The following is a 14,150-nucleotide window of genomic DNA, read 5'->3' as shown; positions in this document are numbered from 1 at the left end:
AGCTTGGTTTAGTGTGTGTAGGCTACAAGTAAATAGAAGTGTAAAAGAAAATGTCTAAAATACCCTTGAATTTAACAGTTCTTTAACAAAATGGTGTAAAGTGAGACCAAAAGAATTGAAAATGTCAGTTTCAGGGGGTAAAGTCGACAAAACCAATTTCAAAGAGTAAATTGAGACTAAATATCAATTTCAAAGGGCATTTCAATTAATAAGCCTTCTTGTAAATACAAGAGTGATGACACATGTTTTACATGCGTATGGGTTAGAAGTTAAGTGTCAAGAAATTGAAGGGAATAATTTTGCTCATCACTCTCCCCATCTTATTTATCATCGTTGAATAAGTTTAAATTTTGATATCTACGCAGTGGATAAAAGCAAATCTTAAAATTTAAACTCATCCAATAGTAATAAATAAGATGATGAGCAAAAATGCACCCGAAAAAAAATGGGTAACATCTAATGGAGCAATTAGGTGAAACTGAAAAATGAGAATAAATGTTAAAATCGACCAGAAAGTGCGATATTATAGAATTACTATAGGACTCATTATCATTAAATATGTTATTATGGAGCTTAAGGAAAACTAGCCTCCTACACGATTGGCTTTGTTTTTAATTTTAAATAAGTTTTATTTCTGTTTTAAATTTGATTACATATTTTTTGATAAAAAAAAAACAAAGGAAGAATAATTAACCACCCACATGGGTTCTAAAAGATTCATTTTATAATAAATACTAGCATATGGGCACACACCAAGTGTGTGAGAAAAAATTTTATTTTTGTTTTTTAAATAGGAGGAAGGAAGAGAGTAATAGAGAATGTGGGAGTGGAAAGTTTTTTTTTTTCTTTAATTAGAGAAAGGTTAAGATTACATGTAGGTGTGAGGTTTTGAAAACAAACATCAAAAATGGGTTGTGTGAAATTACATTTCTGCCTCATATTTCTTATTCATGTTCTGTTTTAATTAGAGAGTTAAACTGGTAATTTCATAGGGTTTTAGTTGACAATGAGTGTTTTATTAATTAGTAGAGATTAAAGTTTGGACGATTGTTTGGATGACTGTTCCTACTTCATAATAAATATTAAAGTTTGGTACCATTTTGTCCCTATTTTGTTTGGATGATTGTTCATTGTTCTTCTCTATTAAAGTGAGAGTAAGACTTGGCTGCTGAAATTTCAGCAGGAGGTCCTGCTTACAGTCAATCCCGGGTGGACATGTGTCCAAGTTTCGATTAAAAAAATCAAAATTTGGATACATGTCCACTCGGGATTGGCTGTAAGCAGAACCTCCTACTGAAATATTCAGCAGCGAAGTAGTGTCCTTAAAGTGATATATAGATAAAAGGCGTGTTTGGCATTTAATTAATAAAATATATCCAAAACTGTTATGTTGATCAATGTTTAGCTCACAATTTAGGATTTATAATAAATCATAAGGATTAAGAGTTAAGCAAAAAAATAAACCAAACAAAGGATTCAACTTGTATTTTTCCACCTCTAATTTTCCATTTTTTGGTAGAGTTTCACTATTCCCTCTCACCGTAGTATTCATCATATCTCTCATAAAAAACAATTGATTATCTTTCCAAAAAAAAAAACAATTGATTATTATTTTCCTCTTACAAAACTACCTTTTTTTAGTTCGTAGAAATATTACTCTCTCCATAAGTTTCATGCACTTACTCTATGAGTGTTTTAGAAAGATAAAGTATAAATTGTATAGTGCATGAGGATAAATGGAAAGTATGTGTAGCATTTTTCTTAGTTAAGACGAAGAATAATTTGGCACTAGATTTTGCATCTTGCTAGGGTGTCAACAATACTGTTTATTGGTGGTGGCTGTGTATATTGGGGCAACACCTCTAAAAGGGATTCCAAATTTCCAGTTGTATCACTCGATGTGTCATTATCTAAGGACATGTTCTTTAGGGTATGTTTGTTTGCCTTCACTAGCATTCCTTGGACTGGACTAGACTAAATGATAGTCCGGTTTGATGTTTGTTATTTATACAGAGAGTTAATGAGACTAAAGGGACTTGTCCCGACTGAACGCCTCACTAGCCGTTTTTAGCGAGAGCCCTCGATTTCGAGCGGACTCCTAGTCCTGTCTTCTTTCGCAGCTGATCCATCTGTCTTCTTCTCCTTCGCACCTTCGCCATCTCCCTTCTCCTTCACAATTTCGCGCCCTCTCCCTTGGGCCTTCACCTTCACCATCCCACCCAAAAGCTAAACCCAGAGCCCGAACAAAAACTAATAAAGAGTCTACCGATTCCCTCCGGTGGACATAGCCATGGTTATTGCTTCAACCGTAGCTCTTGCTCCTTCCTGGTTCACGCCCAAGAGGTGATTCGTTTTCTTAAACTTTTGTGTTTTTTTTTTTGGTTCTGTCCTGGGGTCTGTTTGGTTGGTGAGAAAATATGGAATTCAAGAGAGAGTTTTGGCCTTTTTATATTTTTTTAGGGTTTTTGATTGTTTTTGTTACTTGGGTCTTGGAAATACATGGTATTTCTATGTGGGTTTAAGAGATTTTGGTGATTTCATAGTTTTTCTCTTCTTTTCCGGCAACCAACCCGGAAATTCGGTTTTTTCTCCATTGTGGGCACTAATGTTCTTTTTGTGAAAGTTTATGGATGGATAGGGAAAATAGTGAGAATTGTTGGATGATTAATTAGTTAAACTATTTTGAAATTGAAAGGAGGAGATGATGTATCATGTAAATGAATGCTTTGGAGTTAAGATATATTTATAAGTTTGAGCTTCCAGCTGAGTCAAGTATCATTTAAAGGTTTTGCAAGACTTTTGAGTCACTTTAGTATCTCGTTGTGCAATATAAATGTCTTTATGCTGTGATTGCAGGTTACTTGTTATCTTTTACTTGATTAACTTGATAAATTATGTGGATCGAGGAACAATAGCAAGCAATGGTGTCAATGGGAGCCTCAAAACTTGTACAGATAGTGATATATGCACTGCTGGTACTGGGATTCAGTAAGATACTAAGAACTATTTGATGGTTTCCTTGTTTCTCTGGCTTTTCATATTTGGTTGTGTTCATGCATTGCTTAATTCCATTTATTTGAGTGTGCTGAGTTTTCAGGATTTCGCATATAATCATGTTCTAGATGCTATGGTACGGAAACATTATTGTGATTTCTGAAATAAACAAATGTTCATCCGTATCAATTTGTTATGGATATAAAAGTTTCACTTGATTTCTAAGAGCACCGTATTTGAGATGTTGTCAAATTTGTTCTCTAATTAATATACTTAGCTATGGTGTGTGAAACATATCCACCAACTACAGTCTACAGTAGTGTTGAGACTTTAAGGTTGAGGCAATTGGGGGATATCTGCAATTTATCCATTTTTAACCAGTTTCAGTTCTGTTTACTACACGATGCTTACAACATGCTGTCTTTTGATCCGAGTATCTAACATCATGGTTAATCTTTCTCAGTCTGAGCTTCCACCTAGGGTGGAGTCTACTCTACTACAACAAGTTTTTAGCCTAACACCGGAAAAACTGAGTTCATTGTCTCCGGAACAACAACAAGAAGTAATAAAGCTCTAACATATGCTTTGGTGAGATCAGATTCAGCCATCGTAGTATAGTCATAAATGACAGTTTTGATGTAGCAAGTTGTGACATGTGTAGGCACCAACTTGCTTGCTAAAGTAACAAAAGGCGTGGTATTGATTCAATCGATTTTGATTGTTTGTAACAATATGTTCACGTAAGGAGTCGATTCAGAGGATCTGCAGTGCAGGAGTACTATCGTATTTGTGTAACCAACACAAGCTTGTGTTTTAGTCTAGTCAGCAAATTAGTTAGAATAGCAAAATTTTGTCTGTATCACAACATTTAAATTTACGTTCACTCAGCTAAAATTTGTTGCTTCACTTTTGACAATCCTTTGCTCCAAACATTATGTACTTTGCTCAAGGTATATTCATGATCTTTTCCTTTTGCATATTGTTATTGGTTTTCTTCAAACTAGTTGGAGCAAGCAATTTACGTGTTCGAATCCAAATGTAGCAATGATCAAGGCTCGGCTATCCATTTGTCATTGCGCCTCACGCATCATCGTGGTCTTGGGATTGAATGCAATCAAACCAAAGGTGAATAATTAAGAAAAGCATTCTAAACCCCGTCAATTGTTAGGAAAACACCTTTGTTATATTGATGTTTGGAGCAATATTACTCTTGAATCATATGTTTCTTTCGTTGGCAAGAAATTTGGTTTTTGTATTTTTTATTGAGTCATACTCTCATCTAATATTATTAATTTTGATAATATCTTTAAATAAAAAGAAATTAAAATAGAACAATAATTTAGTCTCAGTCCAAGCAAACACCAAATTGGTGAAGTACTATTTTTATTATCCTGCTTCTTAGTCCGACATTACACCAAACGCTTCACTAAGTTAGTCCAGTTTAGTCTAGTCTAAACTAGTCCAGTTAAGTCCCTGAAGCTAGTCCAGTCCGAGATAGTCCGGTGCAACAAACGCACCCTTAGGGAGCATTCACTTGAAGCACTCGTATCATGAACTCACATTCAACAATGAGTCATTATCAAGGTCTAAAATATCGATATTATCCTGATATTTCCTTCGAAATTTTCGTGTTTTTGAACTACCGATATTTTAAACCTTGATAGGAACTCTATGTGGTACTAAGTCACTCATGTATCTTACCATGCAATGTATGAAGTGTAAAATATTGTACTAATTCATTATATATAAATGATTATGGTGTGTTTAAACTTCTTTCATTAATTACTACATATTTTCTACACTCACAATGTTTGCCAGCTCGCTATATAATCAACTTAAATCAGTTAAATCCATCATGCAATGCATTTCCTTCCAATTTTTTTTTTGTGATAAACTAATAGATAATTGACTAAATAAACATCCTGCAAAGTTTCAATAAAAATTTCCAAGTTTTTCTTACAATTTCCGTGGTTTTTATTCAATTTTTATCGATATCGATAATATCCCGATATTTCCATCGAAATTTCCGTGTTTTTGGACTACCGATATTTCCGATATCATTGATATTTTATACCTTGGTCATTACTTACGGGGTTACATTTCTTGGGGAGCTTCCAATTGCACACTCGCATTAATGGACTTACAACATCCAATGTGAGTCGTTATATGAAGTTACATTATTTGGGGACCTTCCAATTGTAGCAGTCATATAGATAGACTCCTAACACTCAATAACGAGTCGTTTGGCAGGTTAGGCCATTTAGGGAGCTTCCAGTTGGATTGCTCGCATTGACGGTTACAACACTCAATGGTGTGTTATTGTCCGATGAGTGACGCCTTGTTGGAGACCCCATATTGTTGGACTTACGGTTCCCAATAATAAGTCGCTATTCAGGATCAACGATCATTAGAGGGATTCTAATTGTAGCAGTTGTATTGATGAAGCACCAACATTCTTTAAGAGAAGGGATTCCCATTTTTTTTTCAAAATGTGGATTAGTTGTGAGATCCACTCTACATTAAACTTCAACGATCCGAACCGTCTATTTTGTAAGCCTCGATTCATAGATCATTCTTGCAAAAATTCATTTCAACCCAAAATCGTTTGCCAATTTAATTATCACGTTGTTTCTTATAGAAGAAATTATTCGTTAATTTCTTTGAACTCAATTAGATGTATCAAATATTTTCGTTTTGGCTATTGTTTTGCAAGGATGATCCATAAGGTGCAACTTGAAAAATATGCGGTTCGGATCATGGAAGTTCGATGTGGTGTGGGCCTAAAAACTAATCCACATTTTTGAAAAAAAATGGGGATCCCTTTCTTTAAAGGCCTCCTTCAAACGATGTTGAATATGGTAACAATAACTTTTTAGAGTTCGTTTGGAAGTGTTAAAATAACTGAAAATGTTTTTGGTGAAATTAATTTTGGATTCCAAAAGCACTTCAAGTACTTTTTGGATGAAGCACCAGATATGTACTTTGGGTAGTGAGCACTTAAGTGTTTTTCGAAGATTACTTGGATTTTGACTAAGGAATGGTTTTAAAAACATTTTCATCAAAAACGATTTCAGTCATTTTAAAAATACTTCTAAACAAGTCCTTAGTAAAATAAACTAGCAAATGCGCACACACTGTGTTTGACAAGACTTTTCCCTTTTCTTCCTTTTTTTTAATAATAACAAAATTGGGCACATGCTTGCTAAATTTTTACAGTTAATTAGAATTAGATGCCTCATTTTAGATTTTTCTAAATTAAACATCTGTTACTTTTCAACTTTTGATTAAAGTGCTTTTACTTTTAATTAAACTTCATATTCCAGGTATATTCTTAATTTAAGTATTTTATAAATTCTTTTAAATCAATTTCTATGTAAAATAAATGCACTCAATAATATTCATTAATTTATTGCTATTTTTATGGAATCTCATCCCTTCCTCAATTTAAGGATTCAATTATATCTACTGGGGTTCAAGATTAATTGGATGAAATATAATTTTTTCAATTTCCAACTCAACATTTTATATAGATTATAAAAAAACAAGAGTTCATTTATAATTAAAATTGAGATGTAGACTAGACTGCCTAATTTCATGCAACTGAAAATAAATTTGAATTTTTTAACAACTACTTATAGTAGAAACGTGAACTAGGAGTTTTCACATTTTTATTTTTATTTAAAATGAGTCCTTATTCCAATAATTAATTATTAAGAGTTGACAAAATATTTTTTAGTGCAATGTTTTTGTTTATACCATATTTAGGGCCTCGTATTTAGACCTCGTATAAATACTCGGGAGACTTAAATGTAATTATGTAATAAAGGAAGGGGCAAATATGTAATTAGGGGAGGAGCCCTTATTCTATAAAAGGGCCTCCTCACCCTCACAACCTTAGGTTTCTCCTCTCTAGAGCAAAGCTCTCACACTCTCTCCCTCACAAATACTCTCAGAGAAATACAATCAGTGTGGATGTAGCCCAAACCTTGGGGTGAACCACGATACATCTTGTGTTATTTACATTTCATGCAGATTCACGGTCGGATTTACGTTGTTCCAAGACCTCCGGTTTTGTGCATCAACATTTGGCACTGTTTGTGGGAATCGATACGAAAAGTTATGTCGGTTCTCTTTCATTTTTGCACATCCGCCGTGAATTTGCAAAAACCCACAAACCTCACTGGATTTTTCCAGAAAAAACATTCACTAAGCTCTAAAACTCATCCCTTAAACACTATCACTATTTTCTCTCTCTCTAGAAAACACATAGAAACTTTTCCAAAAAAACCATGGAGCCACCTCCTCTCACTCAGTCTCTCTTTACCTCTCTGTCTCTCTGTATGTGTACCCATCAGAGTTCCCACTTCGATCGATTAAGCATCGATGATTTCAAGGTAGAAAACGAGGTCCGACACGACTTCCCGTGCCTGTATTGCTATGAGGACTTCGACATCGTGTCCTTGTGCTCCCATCTTGAAGACGAGCACTCATGCGAATCTAAAACCACCGTTTGTCTCATTTGCTCCGTTAAAGTTGCACGAGGCATGTTAGGTCATATAACAATGCAGCACGGACACTTGTTTAAGTTGCAGAGACATCGCAGATTGCATAGAGTTGCTGTTCCTAATAGTCAGGCGCTGTCTCTCCTTGGCTGTGATCTTCACGAGGCTCATCTCCAGCTTCTAGGGAGCGGTGGATATCGATCAGAAAATGCCAACGTGTCTAATGCAGCAGCCACCGATCTCCACACTATCATGTCCTCCTCGTCACCCTCCATGCCCGTACAGCCGCCGCATGTGGCTCCCTCATCCGCTTCAAAAATCAAGAAGGAGCTTTACCTCGCTCTGTGAGACAACCCAGTTTTCATCTAACAGGGCAAGTTGGTCGCCGATCTACTTGTTCAATCACTGATCGCAATCATCTTTTCTACGTCTTGTTTTTCATTGATTTGAATTCAATTCGGTTAAAACGATGCATTTCATCTGTGATTACGACATCTGCGAGTAAAAGGCCGAGACCAAAAGCTCGAGGTTGACTGCCATGGAGAAGGTGATGTGTTTGCTGAGGCTTTCATGGACATCACTGCTCATGATTTCCTTAAACTTTCCAGCAAGGGACAGAGACGCGAAAGCCACCGACCCCAAGAGGAGCGCACGCGACTCCCACGTGCTTATTTTGGCTCCATTGCCCATTCGGTTTTGCTGTGTTTATTGTGCACCTCGCAACAATCCCCATTACTGGAACTGGAATCAACCCAACAAGGAGCTTCGGCGCCGCTATGATCTACAACAACGATAAAATCTGGGATGACCACTGGATCTTCTGGGTCAGACCATTTGTGGGAGCACTGGCTGCTGTGGCGTACCACTAGTACATTCTGAGGGCAGCGGCACTCAAGGCGTTGGGATTCTTCTGCAGCAACCCAACCAACTAAGACAAAGATTGAATAAAAAAAAAAGGGTACAGAAAGGAAAAAGTCAGGATTGGATTTTTTCTTCTGTCGACCACCCACTCTAACTCCATCAGAGCCACTTTAGCTGAATTCGTTGCCACTTTTATTATTGTCTTTGCCTGGGAAGACTCTGCTTTTGCTCTTAGGGAAGATCTACAAGGATTTTCTATCATTAACCATGTTATTATTGTTTGCCATTTTCTAAAAGACAGCAGCAACAAAGCAGAAAGATTAAGCAAAACAGAAAAAGAAAAGAGCAAAGCAGAAAGTAAACAAGAGCAAAAGCAGATAATATTAATGGGGAGCATAGTGGGGTGGTGCAGTTTACAACCGTGATGATGATGGGCCAATAAGCTAGCTCATTCGAATTCAGATCTGACAGCAGCTGTTACTCCCAGTCTCTCAAAAACCGTCCAAGCCAACGAACGCTACAAACAGAAGCAACCCAGTACGCAGTAGGCGCAGTACGCACCAACGATCTGCAACTGTCGAAACCTTTATTTTAGAATGATGTAATTTATTTTTATCTTTTGGAGACATCTGTATAAACCTCATCAGAGGGTAATATGTATAAACCCCATCAGAGGGTAAAAAAAAAAAAAAAAAAAAGGCAAAGCCCAAAATAAATAGGCTGGCATGTTGTGGAGAGCGAATGCCCATAAGCCTAAAATAGCATTAATCAGGTTATCAAAAGTACGCCCAGTACTCCATAATTATTCGGCAATCTGCCGCTATTACCACCAACCAGGTGACCAAAAGTACGCCCAGTACTCCAAAATTATTCGGCAACCCGCTGCTATTACCATCAATCAGATGATGAAATGTACAACCCGTACTCTAATATCATTTGGCAACTAGCCATTCATGCCACCAACCAGGTAATGAGATGTACAACCTGTACTCTAATTTGGCAACTAGCCATTCATGCCACCAACCAGGTGATGAAATGTACAACCTGTACTCCCCTTCATGCCACCAACCAGGTGATCAAAAGTACGCCTAATACTCCAAATTATACATGAGCATTACTCATGTTATTCATACATAAACATTCATGAGCATCGCTCATAACAATCATACATCAACATTCATGACCATCATTCATGTCAACATTCATGAGCATCACTCATGTTAACATTCATGAGCATCACTCATGTCAATCAGCTTCAAAAGCTTCATTTACAGAGCTCTAGCTTCAAAAGCTTCATTTACAAAAGCTCTAGCTTCAAAAGCTTCATTTACAGAGCTCTAGCTTCAAAAGCTTCATTTACAAAAGCTCCAGCTTCAAAAGCTTCATTTACAGAGCTTTAACTTCAAAACTTCACTTGCAAAGCTTCAGTGCAGGGTATACAAATACCGCCTCCAAACAACTGCCACTTCGGCATATACATGGATTCAATTTGAAGTCTCCAGCCAATAGCCTATATTGACCGAAGACTTGGGGGACTACATTATGTACCATATATTGGGCCTTAACTGGGCCTCATGAAAAATACTTGGGGGACTTAGCCCATTACTTATGTATTGAGGAGCGAGCCCTTATTTTATAAAAGGGACTCCCTCACCTTCATTAGAGAGCAACGCCGCCAGCTGAGCAACCGCCTCGCCGCGAGCATCACTCCTAGCCCATCACTTATGTATTTAGGAGCGATCCCTTATTTTATAAAAGGGACTCCCTCACCTTTATTAGAGAGCATCGCCGCCAGTTGAGCAACCGACTCGCCGCGAGCATCACTCCTAGCCCATCACTTATGTATTGAGGAGCGATCCCTTATTTTATAAAAGGGACTCCCTCACCTTTATTAGAGAGCATCGCCGCCAGCTGAGCAACTGCCTCGCCGCGAGCATCACTCCTAACCCATCATTCATGTATTGAGGAGTGAACCCTTATTCTATAAAAAGGACTCCCTTACCTTCAAACGCCGTAAGCCGAGCCAACCAAAGTAAGATAAGCCACAAGCCGAGCAGCCTCGCAGCGTGTGTTACTTCTAGTTGAGCGTCATTTCAGATTGAGCACTACCTCATATCGAGCATCAATTCAAGACAACATCTAGTTACTTCGGCCCACACATGGACTGAATTTTAAGTCTCCAGCCAAAAGACTCTCTTGACTGAAGACTTGGGGGACTACTGTTTATGCCATATTTAGGGCCTCGTATTTAGACCTCGCATAAATACTCAAGGGACTTAAATGTAATTATATAATAAAGGAAAGGGCAAATATGTAATTAAGGGAAGAGCCCTTATTCTATAAAAGGGCCTCCTCACCCTCACAACCTTAGGTCTCTCCTCTCTAGAGCAAAGCTCTCACACTCTCTCCCTCACAAATACTCACAGAGAAATACAATCAGTGTGGACGTAGCCCAATTAGTGTTATTTACATTTCATGCAGATTCACGGTCGGATTTACGTTGTTCCAAGACCTCCGGTTTTGTGCATCAACAGTTTTAATGTGAAAAGTTATCTTTTTTTTTTGGGTTACACAACTTACACATAACGTACCATAAGTTTTGTACGTACCAAAATAAGGATAATACAACGTACTAATAACTTGGTACGTACTAAATAAAGAATTGCATAACGTACCAAAAGCAATATTTATAACGTACCAAAATACTAATACGTACCTAGATTAAATTTATATAACGTACCAATAACGTACCAAATCATTGGTACGTTATATTTAATATATCTGTTTGGTACGTTACATTTAATATATGTGCATGTTATATTTCATAATTGTATGTTAATAGGATGTTTATGTGTTTTTAGAATTTAAAACAACAAATTATTTTAATAAGAAAAATTCATTTTGAACGAATTATGATAAGATAAGATAGGAAGTTTGTGGTGATTTTAGAATATTTGTGATATTATTTTCTAAACTAGTTGGTTAATTAAATACAATAAAAATCATAATTTTTAATTAAAATTTAGTAGAAGAATGTTTGATCAAAAGTTTAAAAGTTATAGATGTTTGATTAAAAAAAATTCAAATTTGAGGCATCTATATCAAAATGCCCCTTTTTGTTTTAATGTAAAATTACTATTTAGCCCTGCTCATATTAAAACTTGTTTGTTATAAATAGGAGTAAAAATGTTAAACTGGGGTCATGCTTGGTATTTTGAGAAAATAGTTAGCAAGGTCTCTTGTATTAATAATACATACAAATACTAATATGACCCCCTTCTTCTTTTTTATTTATTTTTATACAATTATAGAGATAGAAAAAGTTGGATAATCGAAGAAAATATATTATTAGTAATGCTTTGTCATGTTTCCAATTTGAGATTCTCTTGCACATATAAACAAGTTAAGCAACATCACCCCTTTCTCCTCTCTCTTTCCTTTCCATATGTGTGGAAAGATTGGACAATAATTGCTTTGGACAGCAGCATCATAGCTTGCTTTCTCCTTGTCACAAGGGGAAGTTAAATTCGATGAAATGATATTTCACTTTAAATGTACTACATAAAATCTACGTTTTTCTCGGTTTTAATTTTTATTCAAATCGAGGGACTGTTATTGGATTTATCAAATTTTTACCACATATGTTAGGATAAATACTCTATCGTTAAAACATATTCAAACCGAGTAACCATTATTGGTTTTATCAAATTTTTACCACGAACGCTAGGATAAATACTCTATCATTGTAACATAGCTTGTTAATTTGTAGCTATCATGTAAACATGCAGGAATACAAAATTACATAACGCCGTAACAATTATCTCGAGGACCATGAAAAAGGTATTACAAATTTACAAAATTCCCTTTTTATCTACCTATAATCTGCCATTTTCAGCACTACTAATCTTACCTTCTGCATCAATTTCATTAGGAAGGCATACTTCCACTGTCAAACTCTCAACCTTTGCTTTTAGTGCTTCTACATCCAAAGCAGCAAGAATCTCCTCCTTTTTCTTTGCTTCTGCCCTTTCTCTTTCTTTCTGAACCTGATAAGCCTTTTCCTATATCAGCCTTCAACTCCTCTATTCTTCGTCTAATACGGGCTTCATTTACAACTCTTTCAATTTCCTTATAAATCCCAGCGTTCGCCTTTACTATCTCCTCCTTCAACTTTGGAGGAGTAGTCACCACATTTTTCTTGGTCACGGTGACAACCTCTAAGTTAGCTGACTTTAAGACCTTATCCGTTAGTTCCATCAAGTCCTTATCTGTTGCTTCCCCTTTCGATATCTTTTCTTGGGCATTCTTCAAAAGTTTCAATTGTGCACCACCAAAAGGCTCCTGTAACAGCAACCACATCATCGATAACAACAAAATACAACACCAAAAACTAGTACTAGCTAATTAGTTTGTCTTCAATTAATTTGGAACCGAGATCTTATAATGAAGGGACTGATGAAGATAAGAATTAAGTAAGTCTGTCTATTGTGGATACAAAGTCAAGCAACACAAGATCGCGCAAAATGATACTTTGTGATTACAAAGTCAATGGTCTATTGTATGGGCACTCATTGTTGTATAGCGTAGCTTTTATTACATGTAGTTGGATGTAGTTGGGAGCTGCTGTCTTTATTGTTGTGAGACTCCAGCACTCCTATACAAGGAGTCTTTCTTGTACCATTTCCATATATAAATGGATTAACATATTATTTCTCCAAAATAGAGCTTAATTACAAGTTTCAAATATCATTCTCTTTATGGTATCAGAGCTGTTTGTCTAACGACAAACCTCTGACTGAATTTTTTTCCCTTCTTTTACCTTACCATCTACTCAACTTTTCTTTAGCTTCCATGGCCACTTCTTCTCTTCTTACTAGTTCCCTTCCTAATATTTCCTATTTGGTTTCAATCAAACTTGATCGAACCAATTACATGTTGTGGCTTGCCCAATTTAATCCCTTACTTAAAAGTAATGATCTTGTTGGCTATGTTGATGGTACAAAAACATGTCCAGCAAAGTTTCTTTAGGATGGTATGACTCTTAATCCTGAGTACGTGACTTGGCAACGACAAGACCAACAATTGTTGAGTTGGATTAACTCAACTTTGAAACCAAATGTGATTTCCAATGTCGTAGCTTGAAAAACATCCTGAGCTGTTTGGAATACTTTGAAAACACGATTTGCTTCTCAATCTCGCACTCGTGTTCTTCAACTTAAGCACCAGATGCATTCCACTAAAAGAGGTAGTTACAAAGTAAGTTGATAAATTAACTAACTTTGCTTTATCAATTGGCTCTTGCGGGAAAGCCCATTGATGATGATGATCTTATGGAGCTGATTTTAAATGGTGTTGCTCCTGCTTTCAAAAGTACTGTTACTTCGGTTAAAGCAAGTGAAAATCCTATGAGTCTTGCGATATGGTTGCTTTGCTCTTGAGCGATGAAAGTTGTATGGAAGACTATAACACTTCTTTCTGTTCTGATCACACTACTACGGCTCTCTTTGCACCTCCTGGCTTCTCTCCAAATCGTGGTCGTGGAACCACACTTCATCGTGGCAATGGTCATACGTCCTCATTCGGTTATGGTGGTTTTCAAGGTCGTGGCTCTTTTCATGGTCGTAATGCTGGTAATCCCTTTGTTGGCTATCGCGATGGTTCAAATGGCGGTTTGTTTCATGGTGGATTGTTGTGTTCCTTTCAAGTGCAAATATAAGGATACTATAATGACACAAGTAAGGGTGTCGAACCACATGGACTGATTAGAACTCTACAAATTACTTGCTTTATGTG

General features: G+C 36.4%; 1 protein-coding gene across 1 annotated transcript; it reads left to right on the top strand.

Annotated features, from left to right (window-relative positions):
- Nucleotides 1-7,283: 7,283 nt before the first annotated feature.
- LOC126630160 (protein DEHYDRATION-INDUCED 19-like) lies at nucleotides 7,284-7,844 on the top strand. Its single transcript, XM_050300288.1, has one exon. The coding sequence runs from the start codon at nucleotides 7,284-7,286 to the stop codon at nucleotides 7,842-7,844; it is 561 nt and encodes a 186-aa protein (XP_050156245.1).
- Nucleotides 7,845-14,150: the final 6,306 nt, after the last annotated feature.

Source organism: Malus sylvestris, chromosome 7 (genome assembly GCF_916048215.2).
Source record: "Malus sylvestris chromosome 7, drMalSylv7.2, whole genome shotgun sequence".
Taxonomy (NCBI): domain Eukaryota; kingdom Viridiplantae; phylum Streptophyta; class Magnoliopsida; order Rosales; family Rosaceae; genus Malus; species Malus sylvestris.
The sequence above is the reverse complement of the archived record's forward strand: the minus strand, read 5'-3'. Positions and strand labels throughout refer to the sequence as shown.

Bases quoted from the DNA above. Each gene is read 5' to 3' on its own strand.
- LOC126630160 (XM_050300288.1), top strand. From the start codon at position 7,284: ATGGAGCCACCTCCTCTCACTCAGTCTCTCTTTACCTCTCTGTCTCTC.